General features: G+C 45.6%; 1 protein-coding gene across 1 annotated transcript in view; it reads left to right on the forward strand.

The window, feature by feature from the left end:
- The window catches only part of Arhgap10 (Rho GTPase activating protein 10), a 300,009-nt gene that overhangs the window by 266,475 nt on the left and 14,172 nt on the right, over positions 1–19,362 (forward strand). The window contains exon 21 of the mRNA XM_019208745.2: positions 5,918–6,074. Coding sequence (XP_019064290.2) covers positions 5,918–6,074 — 157 coding nt within the window. The remainder of the gene's footprint in view (positions 1–5,917; positions 6,075–19,362) is intronic.

The following is a 19,362-nucleotide window of genomic DNA, read 5'->3' on the forward strand; positions in this document are numbered from 1 at the left end:
GGTGTTAATGAGTCTTCGAGCTATTGGCCCTTTCAATGGTCTCTGAATGTTTCCAGTTTCTGTTGCACAGATATACGGAATAGTTTTTTTTAGTGCATGCATATATTTATTTTCAGAATGTTGCAGTTTTGGTGTTGCTTGGCATATGTGGGAGTAAAGGTGGGATTCCACGTACAATTTCTTTGGCCTCTTAGGCTGGACATTTCCTGACTGGCCTTTTATCAGGAAAGTGTTACTGTGTTGTTACCAGTGCAGTTCCTTTGTTCTCAGTAAAGCTTTCTTTGATCCTAGTGATTAACTATTTCACAATTAGAAGCATCTGAGATGATTCTGGCCTGACACTGAGCCCAGCTGTCTCCCAGCTAAGTGCAGCACTGTGAGCTTTGCGGAACTTAAATTCAACTGATATGCCACATCTCTTCTGATCTTTCTTTACCTTAATGTAATACGAGTAGATATTAAGAAAGAAAATATGGAAAGCACTCTTCTGCTATTAAAAAATAAAACAGTATTTCATAACAAAATAATCAGAGAATAACAGTAGTTATACACTGTATCCTGATCTTAAAAGAATGGATATGTTACTGGGAGTACAAGTCATTGGCAAGATTCTGTCTCTCAAAGAAGTAACAAACAGCATAAAACTTTGATTCCACTGATCAAAGAGAAACTGGTAATATAAATGAAGCAAATTAGCATATATATGACAATATTTTTGAAATAACAGAATAGTTAAACTGGGGAATTAGTTGAATTTTACCTACTTTCTACTTGTCTATCTTCTGTTTCTATATATATATATATTTTTTTTCTTATATAAGAGTAACCATGTGATATTTAAACTCATGGGTCTTCAAAAACACTAACAATAGACATTCCATTTGACCCGGCTATCCCCCTTTGAGGTGTCTTCCCAAAAGAATTAAAGACATCATGTTATGGTGGTACACACACACCCATGTTTATAGAAGCACAATTTGTAATAGCTGAATCTCTGAAACAGTGTGTATGTCCTTCAACAGATGAATGAACAGAGATCTCTCCTTTTTATCTTTTTTTTTCTTCCCTCTTTTCTGTTGCCTTCTTCTTGATCCTGCTAACACATAGGCCAGGAATTTAAGACTAAGGAACACGGGGTAGCCTTGCTCTGTGGAGACAATCCATTCCTGGAATTGTTGAAAAGTAGCAGAAACCTTCCGTGCTTTTATGTCTTTCCCATTTCGGGCTACATGGCAGGATAGCAAGGAAGCCGTGCAAAGGCAGCCATTGCTGGCTCCTCGGCTATTAGCAAGTGTCTTGGCTTCTGCTGAGGTGAAATGATCAGAAGGTGACTGGAGAAGCTTGTCATCATCAGAACAAAGAAGTGGGACTGGAATGAACGCTTATCAGAGTATGATGAAACTGGGGACAGAAGCATCCTCTCACTTGTTGGATAGGGTAGACTCATACTTTCTGCCAATCTCTCAGGATTGTTTCAGTCTTTCATGATCACGAAGCTCTTTGTCCCTCAGGCTCATCAACGAACCCTGATGGGGGCTGGCGGTGTAGTTCAGTGGTAGGTGACTTCCTAACATTTGCGAGGCTCTGGGTTCAATTCCCGGCACCACCTCCGTAAAGAAATCGGGTGGAATTGTGAATCCAGTAGCTGTCCTCTTGCGTGCACTTGTGTCCAGATGCTATGAGAGCTTGAGAATCACCTTGTTTCCTTCTCACCCCATCTGTATTTACTGAGTTTTGGGAACTGTTTTGCCTGAAGATCTCTCAGATCCACTCTCTGGATCATGTCACTCCCAGCTTAAACGCTGCCATGAGCATCCGCCCTGGCGGTTTAGGTGAAGGGCCTCACCCTACTTCACACCCCTGCTTTCGTCCTTTGAGCCTGTCTTCTGGCCAATCCCAACTACTCAGAGCTCTCCAGAACTGCCGTGTTCTCTCCTGTCTGTTCTTTCCACTTTGATATCTTCTCTCGCAGGCCCTCCCTCCCTTGAAAGCCTGGCAGTCTCCTCCCTCTCTCTGCTGCTTGATTCCCAAATGTCTCCCAGCTCTCTGGCCGGCAGGTTTGGAGACTCCTCCTTCCGAGTCTCCAGGATCTTGGAGCTCCACGCATTGGAGGCTGTGCTGCCTTCACCTGTTCATCTTTTCCTGTCGCCGGTAACTGTGGGCTCCTTTGAGTCAGGGGCTGATGGTTTCCCTTTATAACCCGGCCTTCGTGGTGGGCTGAGTCTGCCAGCAGGAGCTCAGGAAAGCGAGTGAGTGAATAAAGAGGGCGCGATGATGAGAAGCTGCTCACAGACTATGAGGAAACCCCAAGGTTTCAGATCATCTCCTCAGTTTCAAAAGCAGTGACTTTGACTTTGCGTACTCATGACACTTCCTTTTTTCTCCCTTAACCATTTTTTTTGCAGGGGGGGGGCGTCAGAAATTGAACTCAGGACCCTGTACTTGCCAGGCAGACACAGGTGCCGCTCAGCTGCATTCCCCAGCCCTTCATGACATTTCTTGTGGCAGAGTCCACAGTCTCCCTGAGAGCTCCTCATTGGCTGGCACAACTCTGTGCTCTTGGAGCCTTCCCACAGTGCTCACCACCCTCCAGCAACGTCCGACAGAAACAGGAAACCAATCAGGCTGTGGAACCCGTTGTGTGACGGTGACGCTGCCGGCTGCTGATATTGTGAGAAAGCAGAGAAGAGGCAGGGAGGGTGGTTTGGCAAGTGCTGTGTGGGGAAAGTGAGAATTAAGCTGTTGTGGTGAGGACATCGTTTTCGCTTCCCTCCGGTGGTGGATCATTTCCTAGTGAGTTTTCTTAAGGAAAGCCTTGCTATTTTTTGTTCTTTTGGTCTTTTTACTCACACGTGATATTTTCGTCAGTGCCACTTAAAGCGTAGCACCTACCCTCGGAAGCAGGTTTCGTGACCACTAAATTGATGGGCGAGAGCTGACAAGGGCGTCTAATTGTCAGGTGTAAATTGTGTAGGATTTTTGATCTTTGAGAAACTGTTGAACGCAGAACAAATTCTGAAAGCTGATGATTATACTGATTAAAAAGTTGTTCTTTGATTTTTGGTAAAGTTTCAGAAATGCTTGTAAGTAATAGTAAAGGACATAATGTTTGTGATACTCTTTTCTTCCTTGAATTCAGTGATTCTCTTCCCCCGAACAGTGAAGGAGTGGGGAATTCCATGTACTTGTGGAGTTGAGGTAACCCTTCCTTCCTTTGGTCAGTCTGTGAAAACAGCCCCTTCTCCGGATTTCTCTGGAGGGTTCAGATTGTTCCTGTTTGGCAGGAAAGAAGAGAGAATTCTCTTGACAGAAGGTGAGCCAATGTGTTGGATGACAGTTTGTGCTGTGTCAGTCTGCTTGGGGCAGGGATTAGACAATGCAGATGAGCTGCTGTATCTGGTGTAAAAGTCTCCGGCATCGTTTTGAAAGTAACATTCAACCTCTGGTCTCCAGTTCCCCAAACTTGCTTTTCATTGACATCTTCCTCCTGGTAGGAACGAGTCAGGGCATAAGCTGGCCCCAGATGCTCCCTGGCAAGCCCAGCCCCACAGCCAGGGAGTGAATGCCGGGTGAAGCCGGGTGCCAGGATGAAGCCTCCTGAAGGCCCCCGCTGCTTGCATTGGACACGCTGTTGGAAGGCTCCTGCCCTGCCCCAGAACCCGCGGTACTGTGCTGCTTCCAGCCAAGCCCCAAACTGACAGCTGTAATGCAAGTACTCTGGGAAACCTCTTACTTCTGTAGGAAGCGGTTGCTCCTGATGATCGTAGGGCACCAGGAGAGCCTGGGAATGCTAAAGCTCCAAGCCTTGTGGCCCTCGGGCTCATTTGCAGAAAAGAACTGAGTGGATCTGAGTTCTCCAAGCACAGGGGAAAAGTAGTTGCTGTTCCAAAGTGGAATCGATCCCAGAAAGACAGCAAATCCACTGTAATCATAGCAGCGGTCTTTCGATCAGTGGATTGAGGTTCATTTGCCTGAAAATTGGACCATCTTTGAGGGCTGAATTTCTCCAGTTACTAAAGATGTTTGTGGTGAACGGCTGTGGAAAAAACGCCCTGGCTGCAAGAGCAATCAAACTGTGCTCGAGACTCTGTATTTGTGCACAGGGCCCTCAGAGGGAGCTCAGGTTTTGCACCACCCTCCTGCAACACTTAGGACAGAAAGCTCAGAAAACCCTTCTTGACTAGAGTCTTCTACACAGCTGTGCATACATCTTTCCCCAACTTCCCTGACAGCAGGCTCTTCTGACTCCCATGTCCCTTCCCGGAATCCAGCTTTTCTAGAATGGAGATTTCTAAGATATTCATTCATTCTGTCTCTGTCTCTGTCTGTCTGAGGTTTAAGCTGGTTAGGGATCAATAAAATTTATTGTCCACATTCAGTTTTCAAGATTAGCATCTTGAGATCTGGCTTAATCAGTGCCTGGGCTTTTTAGGAGTGGGCTTCACTTTCAGGAGAATTGGAAACCATCTAAGCTGGTTTCTCGAGAGCACACTTGGTCCAGGGTCCAGGACTGAGGCAGTGTGAGGGCTCAGTCAGACGGAAGGTGTTGGTGGGCTGACTGCAGGACTTCCATAGCAACTTGTAGGCCAACTGTTGTAACCCCAATGCGTACAGAATGAGGCCACGTTAGTGCCACCGTCTCTATAGACCTTTGCTGTCTCTGCAGGGAGCCCTGGGGGAGTTCACATTTAATGGAGGCTAGATTAGGCTGCGGGTCCAATTTTAGGAGGATTACAGTTCAGGTGGATTGCGTGGTAGCAGGAGCATTGTAGGAGCAAGAAGACTGGCTGAAGCAGACAGCTGTTCCTGTGAGCTCTTTTCTGTCTTTTGTGCCTTCCACCCAGCCCCATGTGTGTACAAATCATACTCGACCTATTTCCTGAAATGATCCTCCGTGATTTAAGTGAATTAAATCACTTAATTCCTTTAGGAAATGCTGTTAGCTTTGGTTTCGATTCATCCCCCGTGGTCACTACAGAACACTACCTCGTGGATACCACCCTCCTTCGTGTTCATAGGGTAATGGAAATCTCTCCATGCTAGAGATTGTAATAAATAGGGCTATTAGAAATTGTAATCCAAGATACCAGCTCGGGAGCCAGGTCTCTTTAGAGCTGTTTACTTTATTATGCCTAAAGCGCTGACTGAGACTGGCTTACAGAAGCAGGAGGTAGCTGGAGGTTGCGCAATGGGACCATGCAGGGCTGTGGTGCTGCTCTGGGCTGTCCTTCTGTTGTCATGGCTCAGGCCTGAGTTCTTTGTGGTTTGGGCATCATCGTGGCTGCCACGAAGGCGGCGTTCTCTTCCGCTTGCTCTGATGTTGATGATTGTTGTGGTGTAGTAGAGAAAAACCCTCTTTAGTGGGTCTTTGCTATGTTACTCAGCTTTCCCATACTGAAATAAATACCTGAGATAGATCAGCTTTATAGAGAGAAAAGTTTGTTTTGCCTCATGGTTTCAGAGGCTTCGTTCATGACTAGTTGGCCCCCTTGCTTCTTGTGGTGCGGTAACACGTCATGGCTAGGACTGAATGAATAAAAGGACAGGGAAATGCTGAGGTCCCTCTCTCCCCTTCACAGTTACGCACCCAGTCACCAGAAGACCTGCAAGACGCCATCTCTCTAAGTTGGCTAATAAACCACGGACTTGGGCCTAAGCCTTCAGCACCTGAGCCTTTGGGGGCCATTTCAGATCCAGACTGTAGCAGCCCGTGGTTTATTTTAAGCATCTTTGAAACACACACACATACCCACCCCTACCTTTTCAAAGACAGGGCATCCAAATGCTCTCAGGTTGAATTATAAATGTAATTTGAAATATAATTTGATTGACTAATCAAGTAATGCTGTGTAATTGTTAGCGGAGTTACTTTTTTGTCTGAGGATTTGTCTGACATTCAATGCTCTTTTCTCTCTAGGTGACAGCCCTAACTCACCTAAGGAAGAAACCCCGGCCAGCAGTCAGGACTCACTTTCTTCCCCGTCTCCCACGACTACAGCTGCCCATGGGCCCCCTGCACCAGACAGAAACCACCTGGCAGATGGAGGGACCTGCGGGGACTCGGCAGCCACAGTGTAAGTTGCTGTGCTCTGTTTGGTTGGATGCTGAGAGAGGGCAGGCCGTGATCACCTTTAGGTTGGTGGTTGTTTGGCCAGGGGCCACTGAGCCTTCGGTGTGAAGATGCTCTTTCTATATTCATTGTAGCTGCCCAATGGAGAATGGGCCTTAAGGCTGAGGGGAAATGGTACAACTTCAGATCTTCACATCACTCATTTTGTGGCAGTTTTGGGTTATTGAGATGACCTTTGTTACTCTTCTACTCAGGACATTGTCTCACTACTTAGGAAAACTTTGAGAGAGCTGAGAGTGCATACATGTGACGGATAGACCGCTCAAACTGCCCATAGTGAAATTTCAGTAACATGAATGTTTGACAGCTTCGTGTTAGCATTCTGTCCCGTTTTACCCCATGGCTCCCTGTGTAATGGAGACTTGATGGATGACATCTGATTTTGTCTCCTCTTTTTGGTTCAGTGCCAGATGTGCAGATCAGCTCAGGAACATGAGGATAAATAATACAAATACTAGGACAGGCACATACAAAATGCCTTAAACTTATTTGACTGCATCAGGGTTTGTCCTGCTGTGTTCACTGAGGCCAAGGAGTTGGGGCAGAATGGGGGTGGGGAAGACCTCAAAAGGGCCCTCAAAGGACACTGAATCTCAAACAAGTGTTCAGGGAAGACAAAAACAGCTTTGTTAATAATTACAAGATACTACTTGATTAGTCAATCACATTACACCCAAAATATATTTATAATTCATCTGGAGAGCATTAATTATTTTGTAAGCCAAAGTTGCTAAAAATAAATTGTAGATAATGATGTCACCTGATCCTAGCTGGGAATTCTTGGTACTTGAAATGGATTGGAAAGTGTTCCTTGCAGTCCTCAGCCTTTTATACTCAGAGTGGAATTCACATGAAATCATTATAAACCTATTAAGCATTAAGAGAGTCTGGAGAAATTTGGCGGGGAGGGGGGGCCCAAAGATGATGTTGAAAAGGTAACTTAAATCAGAATGCATTTCCCAAGTAAGGAAATGTATTCTGTGGACAAGCTTGTTTCCCGAGATTGTCATGTATGTTTCTTATCCAATCTCCACCTTTACTGTGTCTCCCCACACCTTCTGGGTACCGGGGATTGAACTCGGTGCCTCACACATGCTAGGCAAGCACTCTGCCACTGAGTTCCATCCCCAACCCATCACGATAGAATAAGAAATACTATAAGCCGCAGTAAAATTAGTTACGTAGAAACCAGAATCCTAATCCTGGCTGTGCTTGAGACGGAGTTTAGCCTGTGTGCGTTTTAGTGAAATCTGGACCCCCGACGATTTCTCTCAGTATGTGAGAATCACAGTCTGTGGAGAAGTCTAGTCGGTCTTCTTTGTTCCCCAGTGGTTCTGCAGAAAAGTGACATTTTGAGCCACGGGGTAGCCAACGATGAGTTCGCAGCATGTCCAGGCCTGAAACAAGAAAAGCTTAATATTTTTGGTCATCAATCAAAGGAGGAGTGAATTCTTGTTTCCTATTTGTACCCATTTGAAAACGCAGTTGAAAAGCTCACCGACCTGGAGCTTCTCAAAGGGAGGAAGGGAGGTATAGGGGGAAGGAAGCAAGTCTGGAAAGGAGATTCTTGTTATAAAGTAACAATGTTCCTACTTCAGGAACTAGATTATTTTTGGTAATGGAGATGAACTCCAGCACCTTGCACTTAGGTGGCAGGCAACAGAACCACTGAGCTAAATCCCCAGCCCAGGAACTAGATTATTTTTAATGCAGCGGTTGAAATGCATTCTGTTTTTCTTGAGTCTTAGAGTGCTTCTGGTGTAGGTTTTGGGTATACTTGTGAGAATCTGTTAGCCTAGATTTACCTTAGGTATATAGATAAGCGCTCTTAAAAGTTGAGCACCCCTCAGAGTCACCTGTACAGGTAACGCAGACCTCTCCTGGGCAGAGGTTGCAGCTCAGTGATAGAGCACATGCTTAGCACAGTTGAGGTACAAAACTCACACTCCAGGACCCCACCCCAGAGCTGATGTTTCCGTGGATCTGCGAAGGGGCCTGAGTTTGTATTTCTAGTAAATTCCCAGGTGATGATTGCTAAGTCCTGACCTGGGCGAGTGTTCCCACCCTTCCTGGTTCTATTTGTGTTCATTGTAGACAGCTTCTTTGAGCAGTGTCAGTAGGATAAGTGATTTCTCTGCCTTTTTTTCTTTGGCCAGGGATCAAACACAGGACCTTGCACTTGTGAGGCAGGTGTGGCACAGCTGAGCTAAATTCCTGGCCCTTCTCTGCCTATTTTTAAACACGTTTTTGTTTTTATTGACATACAGTGATCGCATACATTTATGCAATGTACAGTGTGACGTTTCAGCACGTGCATTACAATGTGTAATGGTCAAATCAGGGTAATGAGCATATCGATCACTTCAGACATCTGTCATTTCTTGGTTTTGAGGACCTTTCCAGGTTGTCCACACTAGCTGTTTTGCAGTTGCATCCAACTTACCTCACTTGTGCTGTAGAACATTAGAAGTCAGCCCTTCTCATTCAGTTGCACTACTGTACCAGTTAATGTCCTCTCCCCAGTTCTTCTTACTCTTTCCACTCTCTAGAACTAATTGTTCTATGCCAGCTCTGGCAAACCTTTGAAAGACAAATGCGCAATCTGCAAATTTATCACAAAATGCCAACACTACCATTAAACCTGAATACTGAGATTTTAGTTTACAAAACCACAACTCATACTTGAATCTTTTGTCTTAAAAGAAAAACAACACACGTGCCATAGGTTTTGCCACCAGTTTTATCCTCTACTTCCATGAAATCAATGATTTTAGCTTCTATGTGTAAGTGAAAACATGCATTAAAAAAAATACACTTTCTTTGTGGTGTGTTTGCCATCTCTCCTGTAGCCTGCATCTGCTTCCTGAATATTTTGATTCTTCATGATTTAAAGATCTTCCTGCCTACTTGTTTAAGATAATCTGACATGTCTTAGGGTCTAATTTAGTATTCACCTCCTGGAAGTCTTCCTTCATACTCTTAATCTACAAGGGGGCCTTAAACAATACCTTTCTTTACTCATCCTCATTATTTGGCATTAATAAAATATTGCCTTTGAATATTAAGTTACAACTTGCCTTTTAGTATTATTTGATATTATTTATGTGATATCGTGTATCTTTCCATTGTCTTTCTCTTTCCCCAAGCTAGATCGTAATATTTTCCATCATAGAAATTGAATCTTACACTGTAAACTTTTTTGTGATATTGTGATACAGTTATTAGATCATTTAATTTCTTGAAATAATTATTATGTGTTTATAAAAATGGTTTCCTTTTCGACATCCCCTTCTGTCTGCATATCAAGCCGTGTCTCTTAGGCCACCATCTTTGTTTTCTGATCCACCTTCCTTCATCCTTATAAAGAAAGTTTCAAATCTCTTCTTCCTGGAATTCCACTGAAGTAGTTTCATCATTTCCTCATTACATCCCTCTGCTTTGTTTCCATAGCATTTACAAGATTACTTGTCTGAGTGGGTGTGTTCTCTTCTCGTTCGTCCACCTTATCCCTGGGTACCACTTGTACAGTGTCGACTATTATAGGTTCTGAGTTGGTGCTGATTAAGCTCCTTTGTAACCAGAGTGGTGAGATGGAATCATTAAAATCTTTACAAAGGAGGGCACTGCCTGTGCTGCTTGGTTTAGATCCAGGGTGGTTGATTTTCTTTTCCAAAAGGAGCGCTGATCTCAGGTCCCGAGGAATGGAGTCCAAATGTATGTGGGTCACATAGGAACCCAATCATCCTCTTGTACAGAAATCCTATAACCTTAGCCACTAGAAAGAAAATTTGCAGTGGAAAACCGACAGCAGCTGTGATTCTGATAGAGGCAATGTGTAAATACATCTGTGGCCTCTGGCAGGTGGGAAACAATGCGGCAGAATTGGATTTCTTGAGTTTTTGCTGCTGTTTATGACTTGTGGGTATTATTCATTGCAGTCAATCCATCTGGAACTATTACTTACCTGTGCTCGCAGTAAGGTGATGGGTGACTTCATTGCCAGTAAAGAATTGCTGCCTCTGTCTCCTTGGAGGACATTACATCATGGGTCAAAGTATTTCAGATGTTCCGAAGTCATTTCCCCCCAATAAAGTAGTTTTCTCTAAACAGGTTTTCTTCAATTGTAATTGATGGAGCTGGGTCCTTGACAACTAATCCTTTTAGGTTCCCTGCCACAGAAGAAAATCTGTTTTAAGAAATATCAGGCATTGCTCCCTGCTTTCCCTACAGATTTCGGATGAAAGGGTGCACCTCCTTTTCTGTATCGTCAAGATGGTGGTATCTTTGGGTCAGTTTCTGTAGCGGGGATATCTGTGCCCCGAGGTGCATGCTGCACTGGACTGGCAGGTCAGTAAGGCAGTAGTTCCCTCTCCCACCAGCGAGAGGCTTGGCTTTGTTTATACTGAATGTTAAGATACTCCCAAAACTTGTGACCTGACTGTTGCCCTGAGCCATTCTTGTACCCCAGAGATTTGTGCCTATGCAGACTTGATTTTGCTTGCTTGCTTGGTTGATTGGTTATTTTTGCATGTTTATTTTTGTGCTGGGGATTGTACCTGTGGGCATCATTGTGAGAAGCAGTGTACCAGTGAGCTATACTTCATGCCTCATATTGGTTATTTAAAATCACTAGATAAAAGGTGGGTATGGTGGAGCATGCCTGTAGTCCTAGCTACCCGGGAGACTAAGGTAGCAGGATAATTTGAGCCCAAGAGTTTGAGGCCAGCCTGGGCAATGCAGTGAAACCCCGTCTCAAACAGAAAACAAGCTCGCTGAACAGTACACTCCATTTCCCCCATACAAAAACCTTGTACTGGATCCCTAAAATGTACCAATTAACACAATTAAAGCTGGAAAAAAAAACTTGTACTAAGGTACAAAAACCTTGTACGCGTTAGCCACATACTTTATGTGCACTTAAATTAACCAAATAGAGGTTCCCAGGGTCAGCTGCTTGGCATTTCAGACTGCTTCACCATTGCCCCGGGACTGCTTTTTAGCAAGGAGATGAATTGTGCTAGGAGATATCAAATTACTCCTTGAATATAATTTGTGGCTTAGTATACCGCAGTACTTTTTGATTTATCTGAAGTTCAGAAAGATAATGATTTTCAACAGTTTTCAACGGATTTCTGAGGAATATGGCACATCCCTAGAAATTATAGGGCCACAGCCACAGGCGGACTGTCTTCTCTTCCTCCTCTGTCCTTTTGCCTTCTCTCTTCCCCTCCTCCAGGAGGCTTCTTCCAACCACAACTGTGTATGTGTGTGTGTGTGTGTGTGTGTGTGTGTGTTGCTGGATGGAACCCAGGGCATCTTGGATGCTATGCAAGTACTCTACCACTGAGCTAAACCCACAGCCCCATTTGCACCTGTTGGACCAGGGCAGTGAGTTCCCCCGAAAAGGTTGGCGATTTGATATTTTAACCATCATATTGTGACTATGGTTATTTTCTTTTTTTAATTAGGGACTTTATCTTCGTGAAGTTTTGATTTTGCCCTGCTCTTTTTTTTTTGCTCCCAACTTAAGAGCACACATTGCTTGTAATAAGAGGGAAGTTATGTAAATTTAGAGTGTCTTAGTTGGTTCACTCATCACTGGGACAAAATGCCTCACAGCCACAACTTGAGGGGAAAGTAGTTCATTTTGGCTCATGTTTCTGCCCATAGCTGGCTGCTCTAAGGCTGGACAGCATGGCAGAGGAGTAGGGCAGGGGGGCATGGCGGAGGAGAGTGATTACCCTGCTCTGAGTCCATGGTTGACTTTGAAATTCTCCTCAGAGGATTTCTCCTTCCTGTATCTCTTGGGGGACTGGGGACCAGAAGCTTGTGTAGGACCGTTTGCTTAGTGTAGGCTGGTGTTTTTAGGCTGCAGAGTGGCTTAATTAGATAGTTAGACTCTTACATTTCTTAGCGTTTGGTACTGTTGGCCCCGGTCTTTGTTTTAGCTGCTTTCCAAGTGGTATTTCATCCAAATGCTCATGTCAGCCCAGCAGGGTGGATAGGGCTTCATTCTGAAAGGTAGTGAAATAAGAGGTACAAAGCACACAGGACAACTGGCCCAAGCTACATGACTAGTGAGGGACACAGGCCAATTCTGACTCCTGACCTTTCCGCCTTGTTACTTTCTGGTTATTTAGGCTGGGTTTGCGGTAGAGATTGAAGTGGTCTAGTTGTATACAACTAGCCATTGTTCCAGTTGTACCCCCAGCCCAGTGTGACAAGCTGGGCCGTCAGCTGCTCATTGCTCTCTTTTGCAGTGGGCCCACGATCTGCAGGCAATAAACACTTGAGTGCAGTGGCTGCACATTAATCACCCAACAGCGTGGGGAGATTTGGGGAGGACAGCACCCTGCCCCCCCAGCTTAGCCAAGGGACTTGGAATTCTGAGCTTTGCAGTGCAGCAACATCCATAATTTTTGTTTTTTTTTGGACCAGGGAATGAAATGAAGGACCTTGAGCTTGCGAGGCAGGCGCTGTGCCACTGAATTAAGTCCCCAGCCCATTCATAATCGTTTTACAAGGAATATGATCATTTGTCTCCATTTTTCGCTTCAGGGAATGTCTCGGAGCTAATCATAGGGCTGATATACTTGACCATTGACCATACGTGTCTGTTGACATTTATTCTGGGGTACAACTTGTGTCCTTTTTATTTCCTTACGTTCTTATCATCCATCTTTGTGTAGAAATTGAGCCATTCCCACTGCCCACAGTCTTTATGTGCTATGATATGAATCTGTTATGGCTTGCTAGAGAAATTTTGTTGTGTGGAGCGTTCGTGTGTGGCTAGAGCCATATCTTCTTTTGCTGTGCTGTGGCTGCAGGCCCGGAAGTTTGGAGGTTTTCTTTTTAAGCCAGAATATTGATCGTCCCTTGTAACTGTAAAGACCCATAATGACAAGTGACTTTCTAAGATACTCATGCTTGAATTTCGGGGTAGCTTTTTGACTGCTTAAGATGTTAGACATCATCAAGTCCTATGTTCATCTTTTGCTTTTGTTTTTCGTTTCATTGTTTTTTGTTGCTCCTGTAAAGATTGTCTTTCTTGATGCTGTTGTTGGAATTTATTGGTTCTTGTTTTTGAACTGTTGGGCTGTATCTCAGGGGCCTCACGAGCTTTCTCTGTAAGCTGGAGAAAGTTTAGACTGGCAAAGCATTGATTTCAGAGTCAAGCAGGTCTGAATTTGCTTCCTCATCCTGCCTCTTAAAACCTTAGAGACCTTATATAATTTATTTAAGCAAACCAAGGCTTAGCAAGATTAGCTGTAAAAGGGGAGTAATTACATCCACAGCTCTGGATGGTTGTGAAGTTTCAAGATATGACATGTGATAAAATCCAGTCACGGCTCCCCTGAGACTGCCGGCCGCCACCTGCTGGGATGTTCCTGCCCGCTGAGAACCTAATTTGAGCTCCTTAGTGGAACTTAGCCCTGGCTTCCTGGTTCGTCAATTATGTAATCTTCTCACTAAACAGCTTAGGGAGAGAGCATTGGTAGTCTTGGCGCTGTGGATGTTGACCTGAAACTGTCATTTGTACCAGTGCTGGAGAATTCTCCCTGGCTGCTTCTCCTAGCTTCTCTGGGGATCTCTGAGGATTGGTCCTTGGATACTACATGGCCAGGGCATGGGAAAGCCCCTGGGACTCAGCCAGGTCTTTAAATTATTCTGAACACACTGGTTGGCTCACCTGTCAAAACAGGTAACCCATTAATCAGCTTGGGAAGTAACCACAGGATTTTTTTTTTTTTGAGCAGAGCAATTTTGTGCCCCTTCGGAGCTATGCTTGGCTTTTTATGTGTTCAGCCTTCATGTTAGGTGGCACCTATTTTCCACCTAGGAAATAAGCTGGTAGAAACCTTCCTGAGAGAGACCCAGCAAGATTACAACCCTCCGTTCTCTTAATAAGCCCCATAATTTTCTGAAGTGAAGCTATCATTCCTGTTCTGTTCAGCTAACAAGTTCAGGTTCAGCTTTCTTACCTGATTCCATAGTGATCACCTGGAAGGAAGGAAAATGGGATTTAAGGCACACTCTGGGTAGAAGATTGGTCAGACATGTAATTCTGACATAGTTCCCTTAGAGCAAACCAAGAATGATGGGAGAGCCAGAAGCCAGATGAGAGGATGGTGGTTTTTTTCTTGTTTGAGGAGGCGATCAGGAGCCTCTCACGGTGAGGACCAGGTGCAGATGTGTCCCTGTTCCCCCTTGTGAGGCTCCAAGGATTTCTCCGGACCCTCCCTCCCATCCCTACTCTCACACTTCCTACAGCTTTTGCATGCTGGCTTGGTGGACTGGCCTCTTCCCTCCTGGATGAGAGGTGGTGAGGGGCGACGGAAGGGAGCTTTTGCCGGAAAGCACTGGGTGTTTGCAGGTTTGCTCAGGCACACACCGGGGAGGCTGGAGCCACCCAGCCGAGGAGGATGGGGAGGGAACAGGCCTTCTCAAGCTGGGCGAAGTTGGCCATCCGTGCTGCCCTTGTCTCCTTCAGCCCAGTCAGACAAGCTCTCCTGTGGTCCATCTTGGCCAGGGGAGGCAGCTGTGGCATGTAGCCACCTATTTCTGCAGATAAGGCTCTGCAGAACATGGCACAAGTCTGTCACGTTTTGTCTGTGGTCGCTTTTGCCTTACAGTGATGGTGGAGGTGAGTCTTGAGGAGAGACCTTGTGGCCTGGAAAGCCTGAAGTAGCTCCTGTTTGGCCTTTCACAGAACAGGCTTGCTGACTTTTGTTGTAATCTGTAACCCAAACTAATCTGCTTGGTGAAGTCCGTATTTCTTGTAAGTCTCGAAGGTGGCAGTAAACTGTGGTCTGCTGTTGGTTCCCTGGGTAACGCCTCTGATTCTGATGGAAGGGTCACGCGTCTTTGCCTGACATTGAACCAACCCAGTTTGCCTTATGGTTCTGGATACTTTCAGGTACGTGATTAGAATTTCAAAAAGCCCTTAGCGTTTCAGTGGCTAAAAGTTTGTTTGGAGTTTTCTTTTTGTAATCTGCTGTTTAAGGTACAATTTTTATTTCGGAATAGACTTAGATTTATGCTAAAGTTACTAAGATAATGCAGAGTTCATGTGGACCCCTCACCCACCTTCTCTGTCTATACAGACACCTTCCAGAACATCTCTACCTTTATTTTAGAAGCATTAGTGTCGGTACAGTACTAGCAACTGAAGACTTCAAGTGGACCTCCGTTTCTCTGCCGATGTTTTGTCGTTCCAGGATTCCACATTGCGTTTAATGACCACCCCACCCCCCATGATCAGATCCGCTTAATCTTTGAAATGTTTCTGTTTTAACATAACTGTTTTTGCTGTCTCGTGGTAACAGATTGACTTGTGAATGATGCTGTGACCTAGCACAGAGGTGAGGGCTGGCTCAGAAATGGGCTGTATTTGTGGAGTGCTTACCTTTCTCCAGTCAGTGCTGTGCATCTCCAGACTCCAGACCCCTCCTCTCATTTAAATTACAAAGTGCCCCAGCCTGTGAATCATTGCCTTTTTCTATTTTGTCTGAGGAGAGGAGACTTTTAAGTGACTCGGTCAAGTTTCAGTTGCAGGTGACCCAGGCGTGGACTGTGCACCTCCGGGAAGCACTGGGGGCCATTCTCTTCCTCCTCCACCACAGCCTCTAGCTGGCCAGTCGTCTTTTCTTTCCAAAAAAGGGGGAAAACTTGGGAAGATGAAACTACAGGCAAGGACACAGGCAGCTGGCCAGGCATCAGCATGGGAGGCCGGGGTTCTCTGTGGCACGGCGGTTGGTCGCAGTTGGCATGAGTGTGACTCCTCCTCAGCGTCCTTCCTTGCCAGTAACTTGTGGCCCTGCCTCTGTATACCCTGTTCTTGTCCCCACATAGGTACTGTGGAATGAGGAGGTCGCTGGTGTGTGCCAGCTTGTTGTCCAGCATCGGCTGTGGCAGTGCGCAGGTGTCCAGGGGGCGCGGGGAGGTGAACGTGGTATTAGCACTGGCCCCAGGAACCCCTTGTAGGCACGGCCTCCACCCAAGAGCCTCGCCTGGGATGCAGCAATGGGTTGGCATCCCCTCCTCCATGCCCGGGGGGGTCTCTGTGATACTCATCAGTCACGATGCATTATGTGACTAATGCTTGGTGCCCCCGGAGAGCAGGCAGTGCCGCAGTCCCCTAGGGGTCCCCAAAGCCTGGCGTGAGGCCTGACAGGGAGCTGCCAGGCCATTGATGATGACCCAAGGGGCTCGTGTCAGCCTCCTTCAGGCAGGGAAGGCCTCCTGTCCAGCCCCGTGGATGACGGTGAATTTGCAGCCAGCAGCCTGGCTTCCCTGCTCCTCTCTTCCCCTCCACACGCTTGTCTGGGGCCAGAAAATGTGCTTGCTGTGGAATCTTCCCTCTCTGGCACTTGAGGAATCACTGTGGCATTTATTGGAACAGAGATTTCCCAATCATATACAGATCTACAATATTTCCGTCTGTCTTTATTAACATTTTCAAACACTTTTGCCCAGGACAGCTGTTCTAGACTTATGTTGTACTTTTTCCCAGACTGGCATGAAAGATCATTTCACTAATGTGTTAGCTCCTGCTCGGAGACCTGGCAAATGAGGTTTTAAAATCTTTCCATCCCAGTGCAAACTTCTGATTTGATTCTCCTATCGTATAGTCACAGTCAAATGTCTTGGTATTTGGGGGATTTAGTCACTCCAGAGAAGCAATCGTTTCTTGACACTGTTTTCCCTTCTCTACCTCCTTGAATTTTAAATTGTGCTCAATGCTCCAAGAGCCTGGAATCAGACGCTTCTATCACCAGCGCCACCCAAAGCTGGACCCATCTGTGCTATGCAAGAAATGTCTGTCAGCTGCAGGAGTTCTCGGGAGGATCCGTGCAGCTGGTGGTTAGTTGGAGCAGTTAAGGCCCTAGCCCCCTCCCGCCTTCCCAAAACATTTGTGCTCTTCTCTTGCCAGAAAGTTTTTAATATGCATGGAGCATAGAGTCTGGTATTGGGGAAGATTGGATCACAGTTTGACTCAGAAGCAGTCTGGACTGCTGATTGATTACATTTTATAAAATATCTCCACAAAGTGTACACAAAGCCAGCTACAGGCACAATTTCCTGTTTCTGCCTTACCTCTCCACCACCCCTGCAAAACCTATAGCGTCTTCCTGGAAATTCAGCCTGTTTTTCCAGAGCAAGAGTGTTGATTCTTTTTATAGCAGAGAGTTCCCTCGTCATTTACACACATGCAGATTCTGTCCCCAGCCCGTTGTCTTCCTCAGCTCCGCGTTGGCCCCCACACCTCTGCTCCTGGAAATTTCTCTGTTGTCTCAGTTACACAGACTCAAGAGCTGTTTTCAGGAATGTGTTTCCGAGCCAGTGGTTTGACATCTTGATGTGATTTTAGTGAGGTGCTCTTGCGTCTATCAGTTCTGCTTTCCTTGAGAAGGCGATGGTTCTGGGGCTGTTGGCTCTTCTGAAAACAGAGTCATTCCACTGGAGGAGGAGACTTTCAGTTCAGAGTGCTGAATCGGGAAGACGGCTTGCACAGTTTAGGTTTCTCTAATTCGTTTCTGTTTTGGTGAATGTGGTTTCTGAGCTTTTGAGGAAGAGTGGACTTCTCCATTTTTGCAGACCACAGTTTGGCTTTCAAGGATTTTGTGGCCTTTAGGTACTTTTTGTAATGGGTCAGTAGCTCATTTCTAAATAGATTTGGTGGTTTGTGCTCAGTCGGGCTCTGCCAATCAAAACTCCTAGTTAAAGGGGCAGTGGGAAGGAAGTTATACGTAGGTTTTAAACATACTTCAAATTTGGGAGTTGACAGGAAAGAATACTCAAAATACTTTATTATGTTCTGCCGGTGTTAATCTTTTTTATTCTCCAATCCAGTCATTTTTGCATTTTCTCCCAGAGACACTCCCTCTGAGGATTTTCTCAGTTCTTAGGATCAGACTCTCAAGAACAGTGTACCCGCTGGACTGTTACCTTGTTTGCACGCTGCTCAGCCTGCCGGGACTTAATTGACGCTGGCAGAAGATGAGGGATTCCTGGCTAGACCCAAAGGACGCTGCTAATCACGGCAGTAATGGCGGTGGGAGTATCCGTGCTTTCTCTGTGTCGGTTTCTGGAGTCCCGTTTCTCACGGAATGAGGCGTCAAGGGTCAGGTAACAGCCTGCGGGTGCTGGGTGCTACAGGACAGTAACCAGAGCTCGGAAAACCCACATCTGTGCTGGTGGACAAAGATTGTGCTTCACTCCAGAGAGATATAGTCTCTGTCTTCCAAGACCATTTGCCTGACAAATATCCTTGAAAAGGTAGAAGAAGGGGCCGGTCTCCTGTCCACTGCACGTGCGTGCAGAAACACGAGAGGACCCATGCAGCGCTGTCTGCTGCCCGTATGTGGCTAGAACCATTCCCGGCGGATGGGACTGGTGGTGACCCCATTATGGGTGTGGATATGTTCCGGAGCCCTGGTTGAGGAAAAACTGCGCAGCCTGCACTGTGGGCTGCTGTTCATCCTTCAGGATACTGTAAATGTCAGAAAATCTTTTTAAGACCAGTATTTCCCACTATTTCTTTTTGAGAAAATATAGGTACTAACCCCACACGGGGGTTCTGAAGTCCAAAGATGTGTCCAGCGTAGGCTTCTGAGTTGCTGTGGGGAAAAGCCAGGAAAGCAGATGCACGAAATGAAATGTAATTGAGAAGTCCGATAGGTCATATTGGTAAACTAGTGCTGAGTTACATATTGTGTATGTATGTTGAACAACAGCAGAAAGCTCTCAGAAAGCGAAGCAACATAACAGGTGAAATTTAGAATCTGACATTGGACAGAGATGGCTGATTCCAATTTTCTAGTTTAAGAAAAAAAATGGAGAAAACTAAGCTAGGTGGGGGACAGCTCTTCTGCACCAATTTTTTTTTTAATTGAATTTATTGGTACATTCTAGGTAGACAGTACAGTTACATTCATTACTGGGATCTTGTACCTTTACATGACAGGTCTTGGTTCTCATTTTTCCCCTTGTCCCCACTCTCCCTTCACCCCCTCCTCCCCTCCCCGCTTCCAACACTTTAACTCCATTTTTACATTTTCTCATATTTTTTCCTTTTCCCTTATTCCTCTTTCCCTTTCCTTCTCACTGTCCCTACACCTTTGGTCCTTTTCTTCCTATTTCTTGTTGCTAATTGTCCCGTTAGGATCTTGAGTACTATTTTAGTTTTTCACACCAGAGAAACTATTCGGTATTTACACATGTGTGCCTTA

The sequence above is a fragment of the Fukomys damarensis genome, unplaced genomic scaffold, assembly GCF_012274545.1.
Source record: "Fukomys damarensis isolate Sample0158 unplaced genomic scaffold, DMR_v1.0_HiC HiC_scaffold_38, whole genome shotgun sequence".
Taxonomy (NCBI): domain Eukaryota; kingdom Metazoa; phylum Chordata; class Mammalia; order Rodentia; family Bathyergidae; genus Fukomys; species Fukomys damarensis.